At 40.1% G+C, this 25408-nt stretch overlaps 1 protein-coding gene across 4 annotated transcripts in view; it reads left to right on the forward strand.

Moving 5' to 3' along the window:
• LOC117441370 (serine/threonine-protein kinase BRSK2-like) overlaps positions 1-25408 on the forward strand; it is a 106134-nt gene that overhangs the window by 66068 nt on the left and 14658 nt on the right. For 2 of the 4 annotated variants that reach the window (XM_034077533.1, XM_034077534.1), the window contains exons 5-15: positions 1043-1159; positions 5028-5061; positions 6344-6412; positions 8998-9144; positions 9743-9774; positions 11900-12064; positions 12597-12694; positions 13368-13518; positions 15004-15063; positions 20880-20940; positions 23231-23900. In XM_034077533.1, the coding sequence (XP_033933424.1) occupies positions 1043-1159; positions 5028-5061; positions 6344-6412; positions 8998-9144; positions 9743-9774; positions 11900-12064; positions 12597-12694; positions 13368-13518; positions 15004-15063; positions 20880-20940; positions 23231-23900 (1604 nt within the window). Of the gene's footprint in view, positions 1-1042; positions 1160-5027; positions 5062-6343; positions 6413-8997; positions 9145-9742; positions 9775-11899; positions 12065-12596; positions 12695-13364; positions 13519-15003; positions 15064-20879; positions 20941-23230; positions 23901-25408 lie in introns of all 4 variants that reach the window. The other 2 variants (XM_034077532.1, XM_034077535.1) reach the window with 2 other exon arrangements.

Raw genomic sequence — 25408 nt, forward strand, 5'->3', positions numbered from 1 at the left:
CTGCAGGTCATGGACTCGGTCCCCCCGTGTGGTTCTGGGATTTTTGCTCACCGTTCTTGTGATCATTTTGACCCCACGGGGTGAGATCTTGCGTGGAGCCCCAGGTCGAGGGAGATTATCAGTGGTCTTGTATGTCTTCCATTTTCTAATAATTGCTCCCACAGTTGATTTCTTCACACCAAGCTGCTTACCTATTGCAGATGCAGTCTTCCCAGCCTGGTGCAGGTCTACAATTTTGTTTCTGGTGTCCTTTGACAGCTCTTTGGTCTTGGCCATAGTGGAGTTTGGAGTGTGACTGTTTGAAGTGAAATAGAGGGATATGAGGCATGGCTAGAATGGGTGATCTGTTTGGTATTTTGAGCAAAACACTTCGTAGAGATATTTTTTATATATTTGTATATATCTGAGACCTATGCTATTGCCTAAAAATCGCATGATAGGTGACCTTTAATGAAATAGATTTTAGCACGGCGTAGGTGTGAATCCTTTCAGCACTAATTGTTTCCGCCTTGAAAGGTTGGAGAAATAAGTGACTACAAATGTCAAATATTATTTTTAAATGAAAGTCCAACAAAGGAGAGAAAGCTAAATGGTCGTCAGGTTCACGGCCAAAATCTGAGGAATAGATCAGTCTTTGTCTCTGCTTTTATACGTCTGGTTGAATAACAAGGATTTCTCCGACTCTTACGTGATAAAATCTTCTGCTACTTTGTGTGTTCTTTTATTAATCTTTCCATACTCTTCTTCCACAAAAGAGGACTTCCACTTACAGAGCTGTTCCAAAAGTGAGGGATGTTTTGGATAGGAAGCTAAATGACTTCTAGTAATGTCCAGCAAGTCCAATTTCCTTTTAATATCGTATGTCTTGGATATCTGAAAACAAATGAGACTTTTTATTTATCTTAGAATTCTTCATGGGTCCAAATGAAAAATTGGACACATACACATTCGTCCATACTATGAAACAGCCCGAAACAGGAAATCGCACATGATGTTTTTGAGAGGTTCAAAATGTAAAATGTCTTGTCTGTTCCCTCCGCAGCCACCGAGATTTGAAGCCCGAGAACTTGTTGTTAGACGAGAAGAACAACATCAGGATCGCAGACTTCGGCATGGCGTCTCTGCAGGTCGGGGACAGTCTACTGGAGACCAGCTGCGGGTCAGTGAAACCTGCATGTTTTCATTAACAAAGTGTGTATTGTTGAGTGTGTGAAGGGTGTGAAAAGCTTTACAATGTAGAAAGGAATGAAAGTGTATTTGGTTTGGTGTGTGTAAGGGCTACTGAATGGAGATTTCTGCTGAGAGATGAGGAGGAAATCTAATTTTGAGAAAAAAAATTATTAAAAAGTGGTAATAATTCAATAAAATGTTTGATATTTAGACCATAAGATAATCAAACATGTCAAGAAAGAAAGCCGATTTTTGTTAATAGATAAAGGTTGTAATATGTGGTGACCAATAGATTAGAAGAGGTTGTAATATTTGATGATTGAAAGTCGGGGAAAAAATTATTAAAGTTACATTTCTTGAGAAATAAATATATTACATTTTTTGTAAAAACTCTTGTAATATTTCTAAAGATTATGAATTCAGATTTGTTATCTAATAAAAAGTGTTCAAATATCAGGAAAAAGAACAATAACATTTGAATTTTCTAGAAAAAGTTGTAATATTTAAGAATTTTTTAAAAAGATTTAACAAATTCCAAAAAAGTCAAGTTAAATATCGGGAAGGAATATACAAATAGATTTGATGAAAAACAGACATGTTAAGAAAGCTTAATATGTTTTAAATATGTCCACTGTAGTGTCTCCTCTTACATGCCTTGTCGTGATGAGCTGATCTGGAGACAGTAGAAACGTTCAGGTCCTGCTTGTTGTTCCTCAGGCTGTTTAAAGCTCTGCAGGATGCCGGCTGGTCCGATCTGTTTCAGAGTCGCTGATGTGGAAAAGATAAAACTCCAGTCCTCGGGCTCCAAAAGTGCTGCACGAAGCACGAGAGGAACAGGAAGTTACAAAATGAACTGCCTGCCTTTAGTATAATCCTTATTAATGAAAGAAATACAGGCACTAGTCACCCTGGAGATAATGCAGAACTTTCTGTAATATCTATCTTATTTTTTTTACAAATGTGCTTATTATTTAAGTTTTTATTGTGATTACTCCGATGAAACTAAGTGTGCTTGTACTGCTAAAAAATATTCAAAGGCTATTAGTTATGTGCTGAATCGCCGTAGCGTATTTTTGCGAATAAGTCTTCTTCTTCTTAAGTCTTCTTATAGTCTTCTTAAGCAAAATGACCCTGCATACATTCTCTGACGGAAAAAGTCCAAAAGTCCCAACATATTTTTATTGCTTGAAACTTTGTATAAAAACATGAACGCTATTATCTAAGCAACGTACAATATACTAAGCATGAAGTAGAAAAATACTATAAAGTGCAATTGCAAAGTTGTTTAAAAACAGACAATATGTTATGACACACTAGACGTGATTATTAGAATAATTTGGTGTTTTAAAAGTCATAAAGTTACGTAGATTTATGTTAAAATGTACCAGTGTTTGTTGGAAAGAGAATGTTTATTTTTCATCCAGAATGAATCGAACGGCTCTTTCAACAGATTTTAAAAAGGCTGCTGTAGTGTGCTGTATAGGTCTGAAACGCCTCCATTGGACTCCTTTGTGTACTTCCTGAACATAGTGACGTCCCTATGCTTCTATTGGCTAGCGTTCCAACACATTGTACGTGATAGGCTAAGGGGCGGGACCAGAGGTTGCGCTAGACTTTTTCGCTGCCCATTATAACCCGTCGGTCTGTACACAACTGACGGGGGGGGGGGGCGGAAGAGCACGCTCGTGAACTGACAGGGGGGGGGGGTTAGCGGCGGTGTTATGCCGTGTTGTGCATGCCCACTGCACCTCGCGGGAGCGCGCCACAGCGTAAAGCATAAACTCCCAGACATTTCAATGATTTGTACGGCAGAGTTAGGTCTGGAAACGACAATATATAGACGGAATATATTCTGTTAACGCGACCTCTGGGCGGGACATCTCTAAGTGGTTGAGCAATCACAACAGGGCCGGCCAGCTAACCAATCGGAGCAGACTGGGCTCTGGTTCCAGACAGAGGGTGAGAAGAGGTGCTGCAGCACAGACAGTATGAGAAAAATGAAGAGCTTTTTGAAAAGTGAATTAGTCTTCTCTCAATCAAGTCTCGTGTCCACTTTTGACTGGTTTCCCCTGATCACATGACCTTACCATTGCCTTAACATTTAAATGTCGTTGCTAATGGTGTGGAATAATTGCCGGGGGATGTGTGCAGAAAGTTTACTTTAATGCAACATAACACAGAAGTTAGTGCAAAGTCCATCCGTCAGATTACTTTTCCAGAATGTAAACAGTTGCTTATGAAGCTCCTCCGATGATCTGTACATATCTGCTGTGAGTAACAGGTCACATGACTCTTCCTCCTCATGTGACGTTAATGAAATGCATTAAATGTCACTGAGTGACGACGGCGTAGACGTCGACTGCAGCCAGACGAACATGTGGTGCCATTAGATCTCAGTTAGTGTGTTTGAGTATTTCACATGGACTGGTTCACATTAGCATAATGAACATGACGCTGGCACTGATGGAGTGTGTTTACTCAGTTTCAGTGAAACGCCGTCACACTTCATGCTGCTGGGATGGATCCTCGCAGTGTGGGAATACTTCATCATTTTATTATTCAGAAGACGAGGAAATCATGTGCAGCTATTTACTTCATGTCTGTAGCTCCAGTCCCGACACGCTACTTTATTTACTTTGAGTTATTACCTTAAGTTAATATATAGTTTGTATAGTTTGTAGTTTATATATACAGTGTTTCTGTTTCACTACTTTATTTACTTTGAGTTATTACCTTAAGTTAATATATAGTTTGTATAGTTTGTAGTTTATATATACAGTGTTTCTGTTTCGCTACTTTATTTACTTTGAGTTATTACCTTAAGTTAATATATAGTTTGTATAGTTTGTCCGTACATGAGTATAAATAAAACAGGACATACATGTATGCATATTTCTTACATCCAGAAGCAGCTTTTAAAGTAACTTAAAGAAACAAATCAAATATTATAAATAAATACAATTATTCAAATATAATAATAATAATAATAATAATAATAAATGAAATACATAATTTAAACAATTTACAATTTATGTTTACACATGTAAACATATTTAAAGTAATATTACTGTTTAATATAAATAATATTTAAATGATTATCTATAATAATATGATTAAAAATAACTACAATAATAATACTGATAATAAGTTTAATAAAAAAATAATGTATTATTAATAATAAAAAAACATTTATTATTTAAAAAAAATACTCATAATCAATAATAATAATAACTTTAGTAAATAATACTAAAATAAAAAGCACATGTAAAGTTAGTTACTGATCTCTGTGTGTTTCTCTGAAGGCATGGGAATATCAAGTCTATAGATTTGTATTTAACAGAAACACGAAGCAGCACTCTTGACTCTCAGTCACTTCACTTAAACTGCTAACTTCCGATAGAGAGGTGTCGAGACGGGATAATGTAAACCGTCTTATAAAACAGCCTCGTCGTAACTCACGGTTATAACTTCATTTGGATTAAATAACTTCCCTCCCCTGTGGATGAAACGGTGTCACATGTTATCCAACAGGATGAGCATCCTCTGGATTTTGGATTGGGGACATTTCCTGTGATGTAACTCTCACTTAGCTAAGTACAAAATAATCCACGTCAGGAAACAAAAAAGGTTTTTTGGGTGAAAGCATTTCATATTTTCTTCAGACAATCTCCTCAGTGTCTTGTGTGTGTGTGTGTGTGTGTGTGTGTGTGTGTGTGTGTGTGTGTGTGTGTGTGTGTGTGTGTGTGTGTGTGTGTGTGTGTGTGTGTGTGTGTGTGTGTGTGTGTGTGTGTGTGTGTGTGTGTGTGTGTGTGTGTGTGTATAATGCCGTCTTCAGTATGTTTCTGCTTGTGTTCCAGGTCTCCGCACTACGCCTGCCCAGAGGTGATCAGGGTGAGTGCTCCTCTCTCAGTGTCTTTCATGCACTCTGCAGAGAGGCTCTTACGTCACGCTGCATCCTTTCTGCTCTCACAAACTCACTTTATACACGATTAAAAACATCAGCGGGTTGGGAGGCAGCGTGCATTTCTATCTCAATGTCTTCCCGTGTATTATGTAGAAAACGGGACAAATCTGAACCTCTTTTTCTCTGTCACACTTCTTTATTAATGTCATGTTTGCCCTTGAGTGGGACACACACACACACACACACACACACACACACACACACACACACACACACACACACACATCTTGTGTTTTGTCGATGGAACTTTATAGACGATTACAAACATCAGCCATGTGTGATGCAGCCGGGTCTGTCTTCGTACATTTTGATTCTGTATTTCCTGTAGAAAACCCCCGTAGTAACACTTCTTTATTAATGTCCCTTTTTGCAAATTAGATTTTATTACTTGGATTTTCCTTTTTCCTTTTTATTGTGCTCACTTTATAGCTCGATTAAAAACACCAGCTGGTCGTGCTGCAGCCGTGCATTTCTATCTCAATTCTTGTGTAGGAAACACGGGAGCTATCGGATCCTCTTTTCCCCTGTTACACTTCTTAATGTATGTTTTCTTTTCTAAACAAGAGTGTCACATATCGGTAGTTTTACCGATCATTTTTAGTTTGAGCTGAAACGTACTTTATACAGGATTAAAAACATGACCTGCTTGAACACAGCCGTGCAGTTCTTGTTTTTGTTTCTGAGGAGAAGTCGGACCCCTTTCCTCCCAGTAACTCTCCTCAATTCATTTTCTGTTTTTGCTTATCCAAAAAAGGAGAGAAAACGCTAAATAAACATAATTTAAAATAATTTCTTTCAAGGTTTTTTAGAAATGTAAAACCAAACAGCTGTTTTTAAACATAAAAGAATAAGTTATATTACTGCATTCAAACTGTTACAAAGAACAAAATCAGAATATACCAAAGTGCAGACTGAGAGAAAACACTCACGTGAAGTAAAAGTAATCGTACTTGGTTACCAAAGTCTAAACTCAAACCTATTGCTGTCCAAGTCACTTTTTAAAACTCGGGAAAGGACTAATCAGGTAGACGAGGTGAAGAAAAAACCCTCGTCCATAAATAACTCCTGCATCAGCCTCGCAAATCGCTGACGTTACGTTGCGTGATTATCTATTTATATACAGGTTTCTCCATTGAGCACAGCGAGCAGGGGGATTTACGGTTTAGTGGAAGTATTAAAAGGAGAGGTTGTGATGTGTTTGTGTTTCAGGGGGAGAAGTATGACGGCAGGAAAGCTGACGCATGGAGCTGCGGAGTCATCCTGTTTGCACTTTTAGTGGTGAGTGAATAACCTGCAGCGAATAACCTGAACTCACTCCTTAAAGCGGAAGAATCTCTCCCGAAATACTGCTTTTCAAATGAATGAATGCTGGACCACTTTATAGTTATGTCATCCGGTAGTTTAAATGTTGAGTTACTGAATAACTGGATTTCTAAAAAAAATTATTTAAGGCTTGAATCACAGACTAACATCAGTATTTCCACTATCAGGAATGTTTTTGGTAGAATATAATTGTTCTTTTTATATTCATTTATCAGCTTATACGAAGGTAATGGTGTAAACCTGATATCCTTGATTCTGGGTTCAAAGCTATACCGAAAGTTGTTCTCGATTCTCAACAAAGTGGTGCTTTTTTCACTATCTCTGGCAAACTGTGGCATATAATCGCAGGACAGCCGACTGAAGTGTTAAAAGTTATCTTAAAGGTGGGGTAGGTAATTCACTTCAGAAACACTTGTTGTTATATTCCATGGAATGCTCTTAACATCCCGATAGCAATGAATATCTGAAGTGCTTTGACAAAAAATACATGTAAAAATATCATCAGTGGAAGCTGTGGTGCTGTAAAAAGCACGACCAATCATCTGAGCCCGGCTAAAGTGACTGGATGGCCTACCTGCCTGTCAGCCTTCCATCGGGGCACACACTTATCTCGTGCCCTCATTGGTCATGTGCGCGTTTGTGTGTGTTGGGGGAGGGGCTGTGTGAGGAAGTGGCAGATTTTCTCCGGTTGTGTATTTTCAAATTCTAGCGCCCTCGAGCCGGTTTCTCCAAACTTACCTACCCCACCTTTAAGGGTCATTTGTTAACTGAAGTTTTAACCTTAAGTAGTTGACTGCTCTTAAAGTCAAAATGTCTCTTTTAGGGTTTTGTACATTAAGCATATTTTTTTTCGGCTGCGTATTTTCAAATTCTGCCGCACTCGAGCTGGTTTCTCCATTCTTATCTACCTACCTTTAACTGATTGCAATAATGTAAACACACAAAGACACACTAAACACACAATATGCCGTTTAATAAAGCTAAGCTGCCCCCATAGACATTTAAGACCGGACGTTTGTTTAATATATACATAAATCCAACATTTATACAACGTCACGCAAGTATAAGAGATGCTGTAATGTCTTAAAGGTCTTCTTGTTTTACACCGAGTGGGATTGAATTAAAGATGGATGCTGCAAAGACCTGCGTGTACATATAAAACATTTAAACCACATTATAAATAAAAGAAAGATGAAACTGCCCCTGTGCTTTTATATCCCATATTTATAAGTGTTAACAGACAGGATACAATGTATGCAACTACATATTTAGCAAAGCGCTATATACATATTCAACATAATCAGGACAGCAGAAAGTCTACACATCTTCCGTCACAGAATGAAAGTAGTTCCCATTTGAAATATTCTCTGTATTGCAGATTCAGAGTCATTAGCCTCTTGTTGTGTATTTCCCCGTGTAGAAAAACACACATCACAGCTCCAGCTTCCCACAGCAGCTCTTTAATGGGACAGTGACGAGTGAGAGGCAGCAGCTAGACGACATGTTTGTTTCTGTGCATGTGTTATAGTTTCTACATTAGGAGGGAGCACTCAACACACTCATCACGTTCAGATACATCTCTCCACTTTGTCAGTGTGTCGGCGGCCATCTGCTGCCAGCCTCCCAGTGAGGAGGAAACTGTCCTTCAGCACGTCACTGAAGCTGCCTCGTCATCGCTGACTCTGATCTCACCCGTAACCGACATCCTTAAAAAAGTCCTCGTTATTTCTCAGGGACAGAAATGTAGGAGTTAATGCCAGTGTTTTATTCAGACACAGAAATGGGCAACCTGCTTCTGTAAAGTATCATGTAAACGTATAATAAACGCATTATATTCTTTGCAAGCTCTTGCGGGGCCACATAAAATGAAGTCGCAGGCCGGATTTGGCCCCCGGGCCTTGAGTTTGACACCCCTGTGCTAGAAGTAACCTCACCTATTTTGTGCACCTCTGAATTGTTGTAGGCTTTTGTTATAGAATAGAGTTCTAGACTTACTCTGCCACAAAAAGCCTGCTGATAGAAGCAACTTTAATCAAGAAGGTAGATAATGATGTATTTCTTGCTATATTGTGTGTTGATTGTGAAAGATCTGGTTTAAAAACAGTAAATATTTTGAATCAAATTGTCAATACTCTCCTGTTGAATATGTGTCCTCTCTTCTTTCTCCCCTTGTGATACGAACTGTTACAATCGTGTGCAAAAAACCTGCAATGGGCAATACAGACACTTTCTTTTGCAAAGCTCTGTTCAATCATCACTTTCATGTGATACTTTTAGAAATGTCCCAACATGTTTCATCCAGTTTTTATGCCTCAACACTGTAATATGCTACTAATGTCAATGTAGCTTTAGCAAAGTTAGCTTACTCTATTATTGCCTTATTTTACTTACGATGCCACATTTGCTATGCCACTGTAAATGTCACTGCTCCGGGACTAGTAAAGTGATTCTGATTCCTCCTCCTCCTCCTCCTCCTCCTCCTCCTCCTCCTCCTCCTCCTCCTCCTCCTCCTCCTCCTCCTCCTCCTCCTCCTCCTGCAGGGCGCTCTGCCCTTCGATGATGATAACCTGAGGAACCTCCTGGAGAAAGTGAAGCTGGGAGTTTTCCACATGCCTCACTTCATCCCTCCGGACTGTCAGAACCTCCTCAAGGGAATGATCGAGGTGGACGCCGGCAAGAGGCTCACGGTGAGACCCTCAATCTTTATTTATTAATAGAGAACATTTAAAACAACCTCAGTTGACCAAAGTGCTGTACAGGGAATACATACAATATAGAATAACACAATGGGAGTAAAATAACAAAGCAATAATTGAAAACATGATAAGAAGCACAATAACTAGAAACATATAAAAACTCATACAAATGTAAAAATGTTTTGTTCAACTCGTGTTAAAAGCCAGTGCAAAGAATGAGAGGTTTGTTCACGTCAGAATCCTGTCTGTGAACTCCTGCTCCTCCTTGCCTATCTCCACTGTCTGGGCTAATCTTAGCAGCACGACTAACATCTGCATTATCTTTTTATCGCAGGCCAAGGTTTTGTTTTTGGCTCAGAATAGAAACGTCACAAAAGGCTGTTTTTAAACAATATGCTCTCACTGGTGTTCTGTCTGCAGCTGTTTGAACGTTGGAGCTGCAATGTCTGTACATCTTACACAAATGTGATTAATGGGTATTCATTAAGCTCAATAACAGCAGTTAGTTGTACTTGCATTTTAACTTTTATTGTTTTCCTTATGAATAAAAAGTGTCATTAATGTTTGTTTCCTCCCCTTTGTGTCACAGTTAGAGCAGATCCAGAAGCATACGTGGTACCTGTAAGTAAATCATGATTTTATTATTATCTGTCTGTGTTGATTGTCTGATCTGGAAGTTGTTAGGAAAATATCACTCGACACCGGGTTGAGAATCAATAGTCAGGTACTAAATTATTCTTGCAAGAAGGAGCAGAGTTACAAAGGATATGGTTCGACTCACACACATGAGGTATGCTGCTCAAGGGAGCAGGAAGTAACATCAAGCTTATATAGTCTAAAGTCAGGAGGTACCAAACAGTGTCGTAAATCGGTTTGGCGTCATCAGGTGTCGGGAAGGCGTCGGGACATCTCTGGAAAGGCAGTGTTGCCCTCAGAGAGAGGAGACACTGTGTGTGTGCTCTCGTTGGTATCAACAACAGGAATGATGCCCTGCCTTCACCTATCTACGAGGAGGCAGCTGCGAGGTCACACAGTGCAAAGTCACACACAGCATCATGCCCATCAGAAAACCCATAATAAAGAAGTCAATGGTTTTCTGAATGTGTTTTGGGGTGTTGAAAAAAGATCTGAGGTTAAAACAAGCTGAAGAGATTTTAACATTTGGTTCTACAACATAAACTACATCAGTAATTACCTCACTGGTGAATTTAGAAAGGGCTGTTGCTAACAAGTGTCTAAATGAGACGACTAAACGTCATCACAACCAACATTAGCCGCCTTTAGCTTAGCGGTGGTGATGTGAAGTCATGTGACCGTGCTGTAGTTCCTTTATAGCCCAACATTAGCCGCCTTTAGCTTAGCGGTGGTGACGTGAAGTCATGTGACCATGCTGTAGTTCCTTTATAGCCCTACATTAGCCGCCTTTAGCCTAGCGGCGGTGACGTGAAGTCATGTGACCGTGCTGTAGTTCCTTTATAGCCCAACATTAGCCACCTTTAGCTTAGCGGTGATGACGTGAAGTCATGTGACCGTGCTGTAGTTCCTTTATAGCCCAACATTAGCCGCCTTTAGCTTAGCGGCTGGTGACGTGAAGTCATGTGACCGTGTTGTAGTTCCTTTATAGCCCAACATTAGCCACCTTTAGCTTAGCGGTGGTGATGTGAAGTCATGTGACCGTGCTGTAGTTCCTTGATAGCCCAACATTAGCCACCTTTAGCTTAGCGGTGGTGATGTGAAGTCATGTGACCTGTGCTGTAGTTCCTTTATAGCCCAACATTAGCCACCTTTAGCTTAGCGGTGGTGATGTGAAGTCATGTGACCTGTGCTGTAGTTCCTTTATAGCCCAACATTAGCCGCCTTTAGCTTAGCGGTGGTGATGTGAAGTCATGTGACCGTGCTGTAGTTCCTTTATAGCCCAACATTAGCCACCTTTAGCTTAGCGGTGATGATGTGAAGTCATGTGACCGTGCTGTAGTTCCTTTATAGCCCAACATTAGCCACCTTTAGCTTAGCGGTGGTGATGTGAAGTCATGTGACCGTGCTGTAGTTCCTTTATAGCCCAACATTAGCCAGCCTTTAGCTTAGCGGTGGTGACTGTGAAGTCATGTGACCAGTGCTGTAGTTCCTTTATAGCCCAACATTAGCCATCTTTAGCTTAGCGGTGGTAACGTGAAGTCATGTGACCGTGCTGTAGTTCCTTTATAGCCCAACATTAGCCGCCTTTAGCTTAGCGGTGGTGACGTGAAGTCATGTGACCGCGCTGTAGTTCCTTTATAGCCCAACATTAGCCGCCTTTAGCTTAGCGGTGGTAATGTGAAGTCATGTGACCGTGCTGTAGATCCTTTATAGCCCAACATTAGCCGCCTTTAGCTTAGCGGTGGTGACGTGAAGTCATGTGACCGTGCTGTAGTTCCTTTATAGCCCAACATTAGTCAGCCTTTAGCTTAGCGGTGGTGACGTGAAGTCATGTGACCGTGCTGTAGTTCCTTTATAGCCCAACATTAGCCACCTTTAGCTTAGCGGTGGTGACGTGAAGTCATGTGACCGTGCTGTAGTTCCTTTATAGCCCAACATTAGCATTTTGCTTCAGAAATCATAAAGTGGTTTTAATATGTGGAGATTATCCTGCTGAACTAAACTTGTGACTATCATAAACGTTTGTTTGACGCAGAGATTCTTTTCTGTTATAATCCAAAATCTGTATATTACATCCACTCAGATGTAGTTTTCTTTGTTCCTGCTGCAGAGCGGGGAAGAACGAGCCCGAGCCGGAGCAGCCCGTCCCGAGGAAGGTGGCCATCCGGTCGCTGGCCGCGGCCGAGGAGATCGACCCGGACGTCTTGGAGAGCATGCACTCGCTCGGCTGCTTCAGAGACAAAGAGAAGCTCCTCAAAGACATGCTGTCGGAGGAGTGAGTGAAGAGCACAGATTTCACTTATATTCGCACATTCTTTACATTTTTGTTTCGTGAAATGTTTCACATATTTTATATCTTTGTAGATTTTGAACCTATTTTTTGAAACATTTCAGAATTTTTGTTTTTTAGCATTTGAGGTTCTATTTTGCTGCAGTTACGTTTATTTAATTATTTATTGACTTTTTTTACTTTTCAAACAATACTTTAAACACATCACATCCAACGTCTTCCACTTATTGTTGTGGACATTTTGCAACTTTTCTGCAAAACTATCGAAACATTTACAAATATTTGTAACACATTTTTTGGGGGTAAAATAGTTGTTAGTCTGCTTAAAAGTTTCCTTATTTACTTGCATTTTCATATATTATTCTAAAATTGATTTTTTTTTTGCATATTATTAGGACATTGTTCTCCTAGGGAGAGGAGCAGACAAATGAATGAATCTCCAGAGTGATTCTCAGTCTGATGACAGTCTGTCTTCCTGTCCCCTTCTTAACTAACGGACCCTCACTCTCTTCTGCAGAGAAAACCAGGAGAAGATGATCTACTTCCTGCTGCTGGACCGAAAGGAGAGGTATCCGAGTCAGGAGGACCAGAACCTGCCGGCACGCACCGAGATCGGTAGGTTTATCTGGAGGAAATCCACAACATAACATTTATCTGCTGACATTCAGAAGTTTGTAGCTTTCACTTTTCTTCAATGTTTCACTTAATTCTTTGGAAAGTCACTAAAACATTTTATTTTTTTACATTTTCAACAAAAGATTTCGAATCTGTTCCAAACTTTTTTTGGACAATTTTCACTTACATTTGGACACTTTAAAACAAAAAGAATCTGAATACTTTTAGGGGCAAAAGATGTCAAAACCTTTCATTTGAAACATTTTGAAATGTTTTGTTTTGTACTTGCTAGAAGTAATTATTTTTCATATTTTCCAAACTTTAATTCACATATTTTTTTCAATGTTTTTAACACAATTTCAATGTCAATTTTCTGATATTTTCCCACCTCCTTTGGACATTTTCTACATCTTTTCTGAGTATTTGTCAGACATTATTTTTCACATATTTAGTTCCAACATTTCAAAAAGAAATTACAAAATACTTCAACATTTCTCACATACTTTTTAGAAATGTTTCACATAATTCTGAAGACACTTTGACATACTTTTATGGGCATTTTCCCGATATTTTCAGATTTGTTTTCCTATATAGTGAAATGCTACAGTTTTCTGACTGCTCTCTCTCCTCTCTCCTCTCCTCTGTTGACCTTCGACCTGCCGTTGCTCAGCAGACCCTCCGAGGAAGCGCGTGGATTCCCCGATGCTGAGCCGGCACGGTAAACGGAGGCCGGAGAGGAAGTCCATGGAGGTGCTGTGCGTCATGGAGGGGGGGTCCCCGGTCCCCGTACGAAGAGCCATCGACATGGCAACCCACGGCCAGAGGTGAGACATGCACACATTAAAGATGGCTGTCGGGTTAAATAATGCATTTAACCTCAGTTTGGTGAAATTAAGGGAGGAAATAACCCGTTGGTTTTTAAATTAAAAGTCCACTTCCCCGACTGTTGTCCTCAGTCGTAAATCCTTCCCTCCTTCACCGAACTGCAGTTAAAACATGACGCATCGTTCTGGCTCTGTCGCTGCTGATGTAAAGTTTGAGACCTGACATTAACTCCTGTTCAGAGGGCTGTGAGATCTGCAAAAATCCTCAAAAAAGTGTTAAAATGCATGAACAGGACTCATGTTAGTGCGTGGTGTATGTCTAAGTGTGCATGGAGCATGCAGTCAAAGAGGAGAAGAAGCATCCCTGTTTAATAATAATAATAATAATAAAGAGATATTTTACAGGATGCAGCTCAAAGTGCTTCGATAGTTTGATATTTATGCCTGAAACGCCTCCTTTGGACTCCTTTGTTTACTTCTCGAATATCGTGACATCACTAACACTCATGCTTCTATTGGCTAGCACTCCTAGCTGTTAACCAATCACAACAGGCAGTATGAGAAAAATAAAGAGCTTTTTGAACATTAAAGCATGGAGACATGTCCCAGGAGAGTCTACTAAAATAAATCTGAAAATTATTTTAAATAGGGACTCTTTAAAAGATACAGGGAAATGCACTGAAGCTAAAACCGGACTAAAGTGCTCAGTTTTTCTAGTCCTAAAGAACCCGTGGTTTCTCAATTTACTTTTTGTAAGACGACTTAGAATAAGTGCATTCAACCGTGAAGAAACAAACTCAAAAGCAAGAATCCTGCAGGTACATTTCCTGTCTCTAAACCAACCAGATTAAGTGCTACTGCATTATCTCCATTTAAAGCCAAATCCTTTGTAAATGCTACGTACAGAAGAGAGTTCTTTATTTTTGTTAGTAACAGATGCCGTCAAAACAGGTGAGTTTTCGGTCTACAAGGGAAGACCTTTATAAAGATGGCGACGCATTAAAAAAGCTTTTCAGCATCTTGTTCATTCACGTGAAAAAAAGCCTTTAAAATGTACAGCATACGATAAGGCATGTGTCTTTTGTTTATACTGCCTATCAGGACATAGGTTTTGCATTTTGAGCATGAATGGACAGAACATAAAACGGTTTTTTTAATAAACCGGCACACTTTGGCATCAGCAGGTGGAAGGAAGCTGTTACCTTTCTAATATGAGAGGAAGTTCACTCTTCATTTCTTTGTCATAGAGCCTCTCCTCACATTCGACAATAGTTAAATAAATGAAAGGGCTCATGCATGACCCATGAACGTGTTCCACCTCCTGGTTTCTGGACCTGTGCATGAGTTCTTGTGTTTCCTTTTATTTGTTTGTGTTTTTATTTTTATTTTCTAGTGTTTGTTTTTGATGCATGATCAACATTAGCCTCCCCTTATGTGACAACCTTTCTGTTTGTCTCTCGGTTTTTTCTGTCTGCTCCTTTTTAGCAAATCTGTGTTCAGTAAAAGCTTGGATATCACAAACGCTAACTGCAGCAAGGAGGAAAGGTATTGGTCGGCTCCGCTCCGTTTCTGTTCGTCCCGTCAGATCCATTTTTCTTCTATTCCATTTTTACCATCCACTAGTTTTGTTTTGTTAATATTCAGTGGTTTAATTCCTCTCCATTTCTTTGTGTTCCACTTTTAAATGTTGCATGCTAAAACCATTTATGTGACAAGTAACCTGTTTGTGTCGTTTATTGTAGAAGTCTTTTAAATGTTTGACTTTTCTGACTCAAAAATGATATACAATGAGTGTATCAAAAAATCTCCATAAAAACATGCTGGTTATTTCAATCCGTCTCCAACACGGTCCAAAGACAAACTATTCAAGCGTAAGTATCATTGTCTTGAGATCAGACAAAAACAAGTTACCAAAAAATACCTCTTAACTGTGGAAAGTTCCTGTTTTAAAATGACTGTGACCAGTTTTCACTTGTTTTTAAAGAATCTGATTATTTTAGCTTTTACATATTTAGCAGATGTTTGACTCATTCAAGTCTGCAAAGTGGCCTGAAACACCACCAAGAATCGTGCCCCCTTTTCATTAACAGAGTAAACAGTGATACCCAAACCCGTATTTACTGTATTGGGTCACAGGCTGATGAGGAGCACGATATCGTCCTCTGATAAATCGGAAAATCTAGCCCACTCTTTCCTCTTCAACGTTCCTCCCTAAGCCCTCGGGGGAAGAGAGAATTTTTAGGTCAACTTTTCTGTTTCCTTCCCCCCATCGTCACTCCTCTCAGTGTGTGTGTGTGTGTGTGTGTGTGTGTGTGTGTGTGTGTGTGTGTGTGTGTGTGTGTGTGTGTGTGTGTGTGTGTGTGTGTGTGTGTGTGTGTGTGTGTGTGTGTGTGTGTGTGTGTGTGTGTGTGTGTGTGTGTGTGTGTGTGTGTGTGTGTGTGTGTGTGTGTGTGTGTGTGTGTGTGTGTGTGTGTGTGTGTGTGTGTGTGTGTGTGTGTGTGTGTGGGGGGGGGGGGGTGTTTGTTTGTTTGTGTGTATGTGTGTGTGGGTTTATGTTTGTTTGTTTTTACAGTGAAGCTCAGGGAAGCCTCCCAGTGAGACCTTGTGTCGGGGAATCTCAGTTTGCCGATGGATTTTCTGAGATTAGCATAAATTAATTGGCAGGTTAAGATGCAGAAGGAGCAAACACACGAGATGAAAAATACATGATGCTTTTAACTCGCCCTCAATATTCCTTTATGTAATTGAAAAGACCCTTAAGATGAAGCACACACACCACTGGTAATGATTAATATTCATATTTCATAGACTAACATTATTAAGCTGCTCCTTTCTGAAGGGACTCCTCTTCTTCATTAATGCAGCGTCGTTATGTGCTTCCTCAATCATACTTCACATTAAATCTGTGACTTTGATCGCAGATAGAGAATCACTGAAGAGGCTCTGATTAACACGCTTCTTATTTATTTATATAACTATGCACACACATCCTTTACATGCCGATATTATTAACTCCTGAAAACAGATGGGGAAAATCTCAAATGTTCTACACTGAACAAAAATATAAACGCAACACTTTTTTTTTTGCTCCCATTTTTCATGAGATGAACCCAAAGATCTAAAACATTTTCTATATACACAAAATAACCATTTCTCTCAAATTTTGTTCAAAAATCTGAAAAAATCTGTGATAGTGAGCACTTCTCCTTTGCCGAGATAATCCATCCCACCTCACAGGTGTGGCATATCAAGATGCTGATTAGACAGCATGATTATTGCACAGGTGTGCTTTAGGCTGGCCACAATAGAAGGCCACTCTGAAACGTGCAGTTTTGCTTTATTGGGGGGGTCTGGGGGGGGTCCGAAAACCAGTCAGTATCTGGTGTGACCACCATTTGCCTCACGCAGTGCAACACATCTCCCTCGCATAGAGTTGATCAGGTTGTTGATTGTGGCATGTGGAATGTTGGTCCACTCCTCTTCAATGGCTGTGCGAAGTTGCTGGATATTGGCAGGAACTGGAACACGCTGTCGTATACGCCGATCCAGAGCATCCCAAACATGCTCAATGGGTGACATGTCCGGTGAGTATGCTGACCATGCAAGAACTGGGATGTTTTCAGCCTCCAGGAATTGTGTACAGATCCTTGCAACATGGGGACATGCATTATCATGCTGCAACACGAGGTGATGGTCGTGGATGAACGGCACAACAATGGGCCTCAGGATCTCGTCACGGTATCTCTGTGCATTCACAATGCCATCAATAAAATGCACCTGTGTTCGTCGTCCATAACATACGCCTGCCCATACCACAACCCCACCACCACCATGGGCCACTCGATTCACAACATTGACATCAGAAAACCGCTCACCCACACGACGCCACACGCGCTGTCTGCCATCTGCCCTGAACAGTGAAAACCGGGATTCATCCGTGAAGAGAACACCTCCAACGTGCCAGACGCCATCGAATGTGAGCATCTGCCCACTCAAGTCGGTTACGACGACGAACCGGAGTCAGGTCGAGACCCCGATGAGGACGACGAGCATGCAGATGAGCTTCCCTGAGACGGTTTCTGACAGCAGAAATTCTTTGGTTATGCAAACCGATTGTTGCAGCAGCTGTCCGAGTGGCTGGTCTCAGACGATCTTGGAGGTAAACATGCTGGATGTGGAGGTCCTGGGCTGGTGTGGTTACACGTGGTCTGCGGTTGTGAAGCCGGTTGGATGTACTGCCAAATTCTCTGAAACGCCTTTGGAGACGGCTTATGGTAGAGAAATGAACATTCAATTCACGGGCAACAGCTCTGGTGGACATTCCTGCTGTCAGCATGCCAATTGCACGCTCCCTCAAAACTTGCGACATCTGTGGCATTGTGCTGTGTGATAAAACTGAACACTTTAGAGTGGCCTTTTATTGTGGCCAGCCTAAGGCACACCTGTGCAATAATCATGCTGTCTAATCAGCATCTTAATATGCCACACCTGTGAGGTGGGATGGATTATCTCGGCAAAGGAGAAGTGCTCACTATCACACATTTTTTCAGATTTGTGAACAATATTTGAGATAAATGGTAATTTTGTGGATATAGAAAATGTTTTAGATCTTTGAGTTCATCTCATGAACAATGGGAGCAAAAATAAAAAAAATTCATTTATATTTTTGTTCAGTGTATATTCTTAACATAAAAAGAAAATATGATTTGAAAAACACGATACAGAAATATATAAAATATTCATAATAATAATAATATCATAATAATGATTTAAAAATGAAATCCAAATTATTATAAATAATAATAAAGTTATAATATATTAAATATGTGTTGAGTTATAATACAATTAATAATATTATTTATTATAATAAATACATATAATTATAATATAATTGTGAATAATAATAATAATGAAATTAAATGTAATAACATTGAAATAATAATACACAAATATATCTCGTTGAAATTAGAAAATATATAGGGTTTTATTATATCGGACATATAAAATTGGCATACATGTTTCTGTCTAACAAATGTTGTGTCAGGCCAATAAAGCAAGTGCGGAGGAAACTCCAAAGCTTCATGATCGGGAAAATCGACTCTAAAAACCTTGATGCAATGATTCCTTGCTGGACATGGAAAAATGCAGTTTTACTTTAATTTAGTTATGTTATGCCATTTGTATATTTTACTTTTGAATGTGCGATGGACAATGAACACACATTGCAATCAAATAATTAAAAATTTAAAAATGCATCAGAACAGCAAAACACTACATGATACAAGGATTAATAAAACACAAGGAATATATTTATCTGGTATTTAAAAGGATATGTTTTAAACTCAAAGAATTTAACATTTGAGTCGTGAGTAAGTGGCATTTTGAACATGTATCACTTTAAAATCAGAAAATAACTGGAGGAAGAATGAATATCAAAAAACAAACAACGCTTAAGGATACATTATGTCGACAGGGACAGTATTTACTTTACGGTTATTAACCACAGACATGATCGTTTACTTTCTTCTTAGAGTAAAAACAATTACACTTTTACCACATAACGAGTATTTTTATTAACGAGAGAAACAAAGCAATAACAAGAATTATACTAGAAGGAAAAATATGACCGCCATTACCAATGAGCACTTCCGTGTGATGAATGAAAAATGTCTTGTATGTTAACGTCGTCGTGAGAAAGCGAATGTATTGCCAGTGATGTCGTGTGTGTGTGTGTGTGTGTGTGTGTGTGTGTGTGTGTGTGTGTGTGTGTGTGTGTGTGTGTGTGTGTGTGTGTGTGTGTGTGTGTGTGTGTGTGTGTGTGTGTGTGTGTGGTGTGTGTGTGTGTGTGTGTGTGTGTGGTGTGTGTGTGTGTGTGTGTGTGTGTGTGTGTGTGTGTGTGTGTGTGTGTGTGTGTGTGTGTGTGTGTGTGTGTGTGTGTGTGTGTGTGTGTGTGTGTGTGTGTGTGTTCCCGCCTCTTTCCTTCTGCCTTTACTGATTTTCATTTTTCTCTTCCAACAAAGCCAAATTGTCTATGGGCAATTAAATCCCAACGTCTTCAAAGACATTGGCATGGTTTTTGGTTAAGATTGCGTGTGTGTGTATGTCTGTGTGTGTGTGTGTGTGTGTGTGTAGGAGCAGATATGAAAAGTTAATGATACGTAAATGGAAAACCTCATGAAGAGAAGAAAGCAGAAATGGTGCTATAGAATGTGTGTGTGTGTGTGTGTGTGTGTGTGTGTGTGTGTGTGTGTGTGTGTGTGTGTGTGTGTGTGTGTGTGTGTGTGTGTGTGTGTGTGTGTGTGTGTGTGTGTGTGTGTGTGTGTGTGTGTGTGTGTGTGTGTGTGTGTGTGTGTGTGTGTGTGTGTGTGTGTTTAAATGCTGACATGTCTGTACTTTTTATTGAATTAAACCAATGATGCTGTTCTTGTTGAAGTAACTTATATACAAATGAATGGGGATTCTTACCCATTTTCATCATAAGAGAAAGAAAAGTCCCTACATTTTATTTTGGTTTTCAATTGTAGCCCTTTAAGTTTGTACAACATTAAAATGTCATTAAAATCTTTGCTTTAAAAAAACTACATTAAAGGTGGGGTAGGTTCACTTCAGAAACACTTTTTGTTATATTCCATGGAATGCTCTTAACATCCCGATAGCAATGATACATTGAATGCTTTGACAATAAATACATAAAAACATGTCATCTGTGGAACCCGTGGCGCTGTAGAAAGCACGACCAATCATCTGAGCCGGCTAAAGTAACTGGATGGCCTACCTGCCTGTCAGCCTTCCATCTGTACACACACGTATCTCGTGCCCTCATTGGTCATGTGCGCGTTCGTGTGTGTTGGAGGAGGGGCTCTGCGAGGAAGTCTGAAGGAAGGGGCAGATTTTTTTCGGCTGCGTACTTTCAAATTCTAGCGCACTCGAGCTGGTTTCTCCATTCTTACCTACCCTACCTTTAATAAACCCTGTAGTTCAATATAAAGTGCTGCACATTTGATGTTTAGATGTAAATGTTTTCAGTTTCAAATGTCAAAATAAAGGCTTAGTTCAATGATGTGTTATTGTACATGTAATCCCATAATATTATCTATCCATACTAAAGCAAAAACATAACATTGTGTGCTTAAATTGAGATAAAGTAAGAGTAACTTAAGAGAAAGAGGTTTATTATTCTGCAGAAAGTAATAAAATACTTTCATATGTTTTCTCTTCATCTGTCCCTGTCCAAGTCTTTTTCTCTGCTTTAAATCAAATCACCTTCAACCTCAACAAACCACAAAGAGGTTGTGTGTACATGTAGTGTGTGTGAAGTAGTGTGTATTTAGATATTGATCTGTGTTTGTGTGTGTGCGTAGATCGCGGTCGATCAGCGGAGCTTCCTCCGGTCTGTCCACCAGTCCTCTCAGCAGTCCCAGGGTAAGTTTCTCTCTGTCCCGCAATGCACCTCACTGGCTGGCTCTGCTGGACACACACACACACACACACACACACACACACACACACACACACACACACACACACACACACACACACACACACACACACACACACACAGCTACATATTTGCTTTTAAAAAACAATGGCATGTCCTCACAAACTGGGATGTTCTTCAAGTATGTGTCCTCACAAATGGAGAAATACAAGCATACTCAAACACACTATTATTATTTTTACAGCACTGTGGATAGTTTTGACAAACACACACAGCTAAATGTTTTCTTTAAAATACAAAGAAATGTCCTCACAACATTTGAATGTTCTTCATTTGTCGGTCCTCACAAGGAGACCAATACAAGCACACTCACAAACACTGTTATCTTTCTTGCAGCACTGAGGATAGTTTTGACAAATACACACACACACCTACATATTTGCTTTTAAAAAACAATGGCATGTCCTCACAAACTGGGATGTTCTTCAAGTATGTGTCCTCACAAATGGAGAAATACAAGCATACTCAAACACACTATTATTATTTTTACAGCACTGAGGATAGTTTTGACAAACACACACAGCTAAATGTTTTCTTTAAAATACAAAAAAATGTCCTCACAAAATGGGATGTTCTTCAAGTGTTGGTCCTCACAAGTATAGCAATACAAGCACACTCACACACTATTATCTTTCTCACAGCACTGAGGATAGTTTTGACAAACATACACACACACACACACACACACACACACACACACACTTTTCCTATGCATTTAATGACATGGAAGTTTCGGACCTGCTGTTTGTTTGTTTTGTTGCTGGTTCGCCATGTTTATCGGGCCTCTGTTCCTGTGTGGATCTGGTGGTTCACTTTTTGCTGACTCATGTTTATCAGCCCTCTGTTCCCGTGTGGATCTGGTGGTTCACTTTTTGCTGACTCATGTTTATCAGCCCTCTGTTCCCGTGTGGATCTGGTGGGTCACTTTGTGCTGACTCATGTTTCTTGGCCTCTGTGGAGCTGGTGGTTCACTTTGTGCTGACTCATGTTTATCAGCTCTGCTCATTCATCCCACAGCATCATGAGTCAGCACTTTGCATGCTGCTGGCCGCCGCCCCCTGGTGGAGGGTGAAGCTAAAGCTGTTAGCTTTCGAGCTAACTCACGTGCTGGTAATCAGGGATGCACCGTATCAGACCATAGTCATTTATAAGATTTATCTAAAAGAAACAACTGAAATTAAAGGAGAAAAAAACATAGAGGTAGTTTTAGTTGTGTCTGTTTAATACTAGAAAAAGGTTTCTCAAATGTCAGGACAATAATTTGAGGTTGTAGGAGTTATCTTTAAAAACTTTTTTTATATTTTGAAATTACGCTTTATTACTCTTTGATTACAATAAAGTAAAATAAACGTGACATTACATTTTTTACTACAAAAATATATGGTTTAACAATAAAAATTATAATTGAACTATACATGTTATTATTATTTTACAATTAAATTGTGGTTATTCTATCAAAACAGTGTTTTTAACAACAAATATTGTTTTACAACGATAAAAAAAAAATTACAATACAAATGATATGTTATCAATAAAAAAAGGATTTTACAATAAATAAATAAATACAACTAAATACCATGATTCAACTGAATAAATTAGTCTCACAAATGTTTTTATAATAAAGAAATTGGGGTCAATAATATTATAATTAAGTCATTCAATTATATTTCAACTGTAATTTGTATGGTTTTACAATAAAACAAACTATATAATTTTCATTAAAGAAAGGATTTTTTTTTAAATAATAATACATAACAAAATAATATGACGATCCAACAATAAATACATATGGTTTTATTTAATACTAAATATATTCGTTTGCAATAAAAATAATATAATTAACTAATTTAAATTATAATTTCACAATAAAAAGGCTAAATTCTCAAGGTAAAAAAAACATAACAGACACAATCAGTTTTTCTCAGTAAATTTAAATATGTTCGGTGCAGCAGTTTGATTGCGGTGCATCCCGTCTGTTTATGCGTCATGAATGCTCCACTGCTGCCTCCTGATTGGCTAAAAATCACGTTGCTAATCGCATGTTCTGTTTTCTTTCTTTCTTGCACTCTCACCACTTCCTGCCTGCTCCACCTCTCAACCATCCGCCCTCTTTCTGTCCTGCTCTGCTTTTTAATTTTTTTACCGGAATGATCCTTTTTATTGGTCCTCGCTTCTCATTGGCTGCCGTCTGAACGGGTGCATGACCAATCGCAGCCGACGCGGCGGTTTTTCATCCCGCCCCAGTCCCCCGACCTGTGTCAGTCCCCCAACTGCAGCCCCACCCACTCCCACCACGAGGTGCGCCTCAACGGGGGGCCGCGGACGCCAAACTCCTACCACCCAAAGATGGGGTCCCCCCTCATGCACCCCCGCACGCAGACCCTCCCCGCAAAGCCCAAAGTGTCAGAGAAGCCCCTGCAGACCACACGCTCGAACCCCCTCCCAAACACCGCTCAGAGCCCCACCAACCCCAAATCTGCGCCCTCTACTCCTTCCACACCTCTGACCCCCTGCATCACCAACAGCCCCCGGGTGAGGCGCCACCCCCCCCTCACTGTACCCCCGAAACTCTCCATTCCCCTCTCCCCCGCTCCCCCTATGTCGCCCCGCCGCCGCCACCACCACCTCCACCTCTACCCTGACCACAACGGAAAATCTGTCCCCATCACGCAGGTGACCCCCCACCCCTCCCCCCGAGGGAGCCCTCTCCCCACCCCCAAAGGCACCCCTGTGCACACGCCCAAGGACAGCCCGGCCGGGACCCCCAGCCCCACGCCCCCCCCCAGCCCCTCCATTGGGGGGGGTCTGCCCTGGAGGACGCGCCTCAACTCCATCAAGAACAACTTCCTGGGCTCACCACGCTTCCACCGCAGGAAAATGCAAGGTAAGTAGGGATGATCGCCGGAATCAGTATCGGCCGATACCGATCACCAATCCGATTGGGTGGGTGGGGGCTATGGGGATCTTGCATTTAAAGTGATGTTTAAAACTCAGTTAATGGGGCTCATTTTTATATTGCTTCAGTTTATAATCGTAACGGATCGAAAAGTTCAGATACATTTTTCAAAACATGATGCGCTTCCACAAACAACAAACAACCAACATAATTATTACATTCAAATAAAGTGCATTATTCAAGTTTACATTAACTTTGGAAGCGCTCTCTTTTCCTCTCTCTCTCTCTCTCTCTCTCTCTCTCTCTCTCTCTCTCTCTCTCCTGACAGCCTGTCAGTATCTCATGCAGCTCACTGATCTAGTAATGAGTGACCTGACAGTGAAGAATAAATATATTTATAACTAGTTTAGCTTGTTCCAGAGGTAGATAAAATAGCTAAGTGTGTTAGGTCCATCTCTTAGTGTGTGTGTTGCTCCGCTCAGCGGTCCGTCAAAGCGGGTGGAGCTGCAGGATTTCTGCTTCACACACGTTGCAACCGCTATTTTATTGTCTTTTTCGGACACCTTAAAATACTGCCAGACCGGTGAAGCCATTTTGGCGAGCTTGTTTTGCCGCGCACAGAGAAAAGTGTCATGTATTTTACGTCATGTGATCGGCTCTCCTGATCGGCCTTTATAGAGAGCACCGATCGATCGGCCAAGAGTGAATATCGGCCGAAGAGTGATCGGTGGCCGATCGATCGGAGCACCCCTAGTAAGGAGGGAATATTTTTCAAAATAAGAAAGACTTTATTATTTATTTACATAGGATCTTTCTGACATAGAGTGGTCCAGTGATTACTGGTTTCTGTGTTGGACCCTCAAGGCAGCATCTTCCTGGTTCAATGGGATTTCTCCATTTGATTTTGGATTATGTCAGAAAATAACCTCTGTGTCAAACAAACGTTTTGTTCAGCAAGATAATCTCCACATATTAACACACACTTTATGATTCCTGAAGTTAAAAGTTAATGTTGGGCTATAAAGGAACTACAGCATGGTCACATGACTGCACGTCACCACCGCTAAGCTAAAGGCGGCTAATGTTGGGAGTGATGACGTTTAGTCGCCTCATTTAGACACTTGATAGAAACCGCCGATTTAAATTCACCAGTGGGGTATTTACTGACACATTTTATGTAGCAGAAAAAAAAAAAAATCTCTTCATCTAGTGTTAACCACAGACCTTAAATCAGGCTCACAACCAAAAACACATTCAGAAAACCATTTACTTCCAAACCAGGGGACATAAAGTGCTAAAATGGTGACGAATGTCCAGGTCTTACGACTCTTTCTTGCACCACTTTTTGATCAAAGTGTAATAAAAGGCTAATACTATGTGCAGAGGGAATGGAAATTTTTATATTAAAAGAGACTCCTGTGAATTATTTATTTTCATCGGATCTTTATGATATTATCTCAGTCTGATCTGTATGGTAATGGCTTCAGCGTGGAGGT

Source organism: Pseudochaenichthys georgianus, chromosome 3 (assembly GCF_902827115.2).
Source record: "Pseudochaenichthys georgianus chromosome 3, fPseGeo1.2, whole genome shotgun sequence".
Taxonomy (NCBI): domain Eukaryota; kingdom Metazoa; phylum Chordata; class Actinopteri; order Perciformes; family Channichthyidae; genus Pseudochaenichthys; species Pseudochaenichthys georgianus.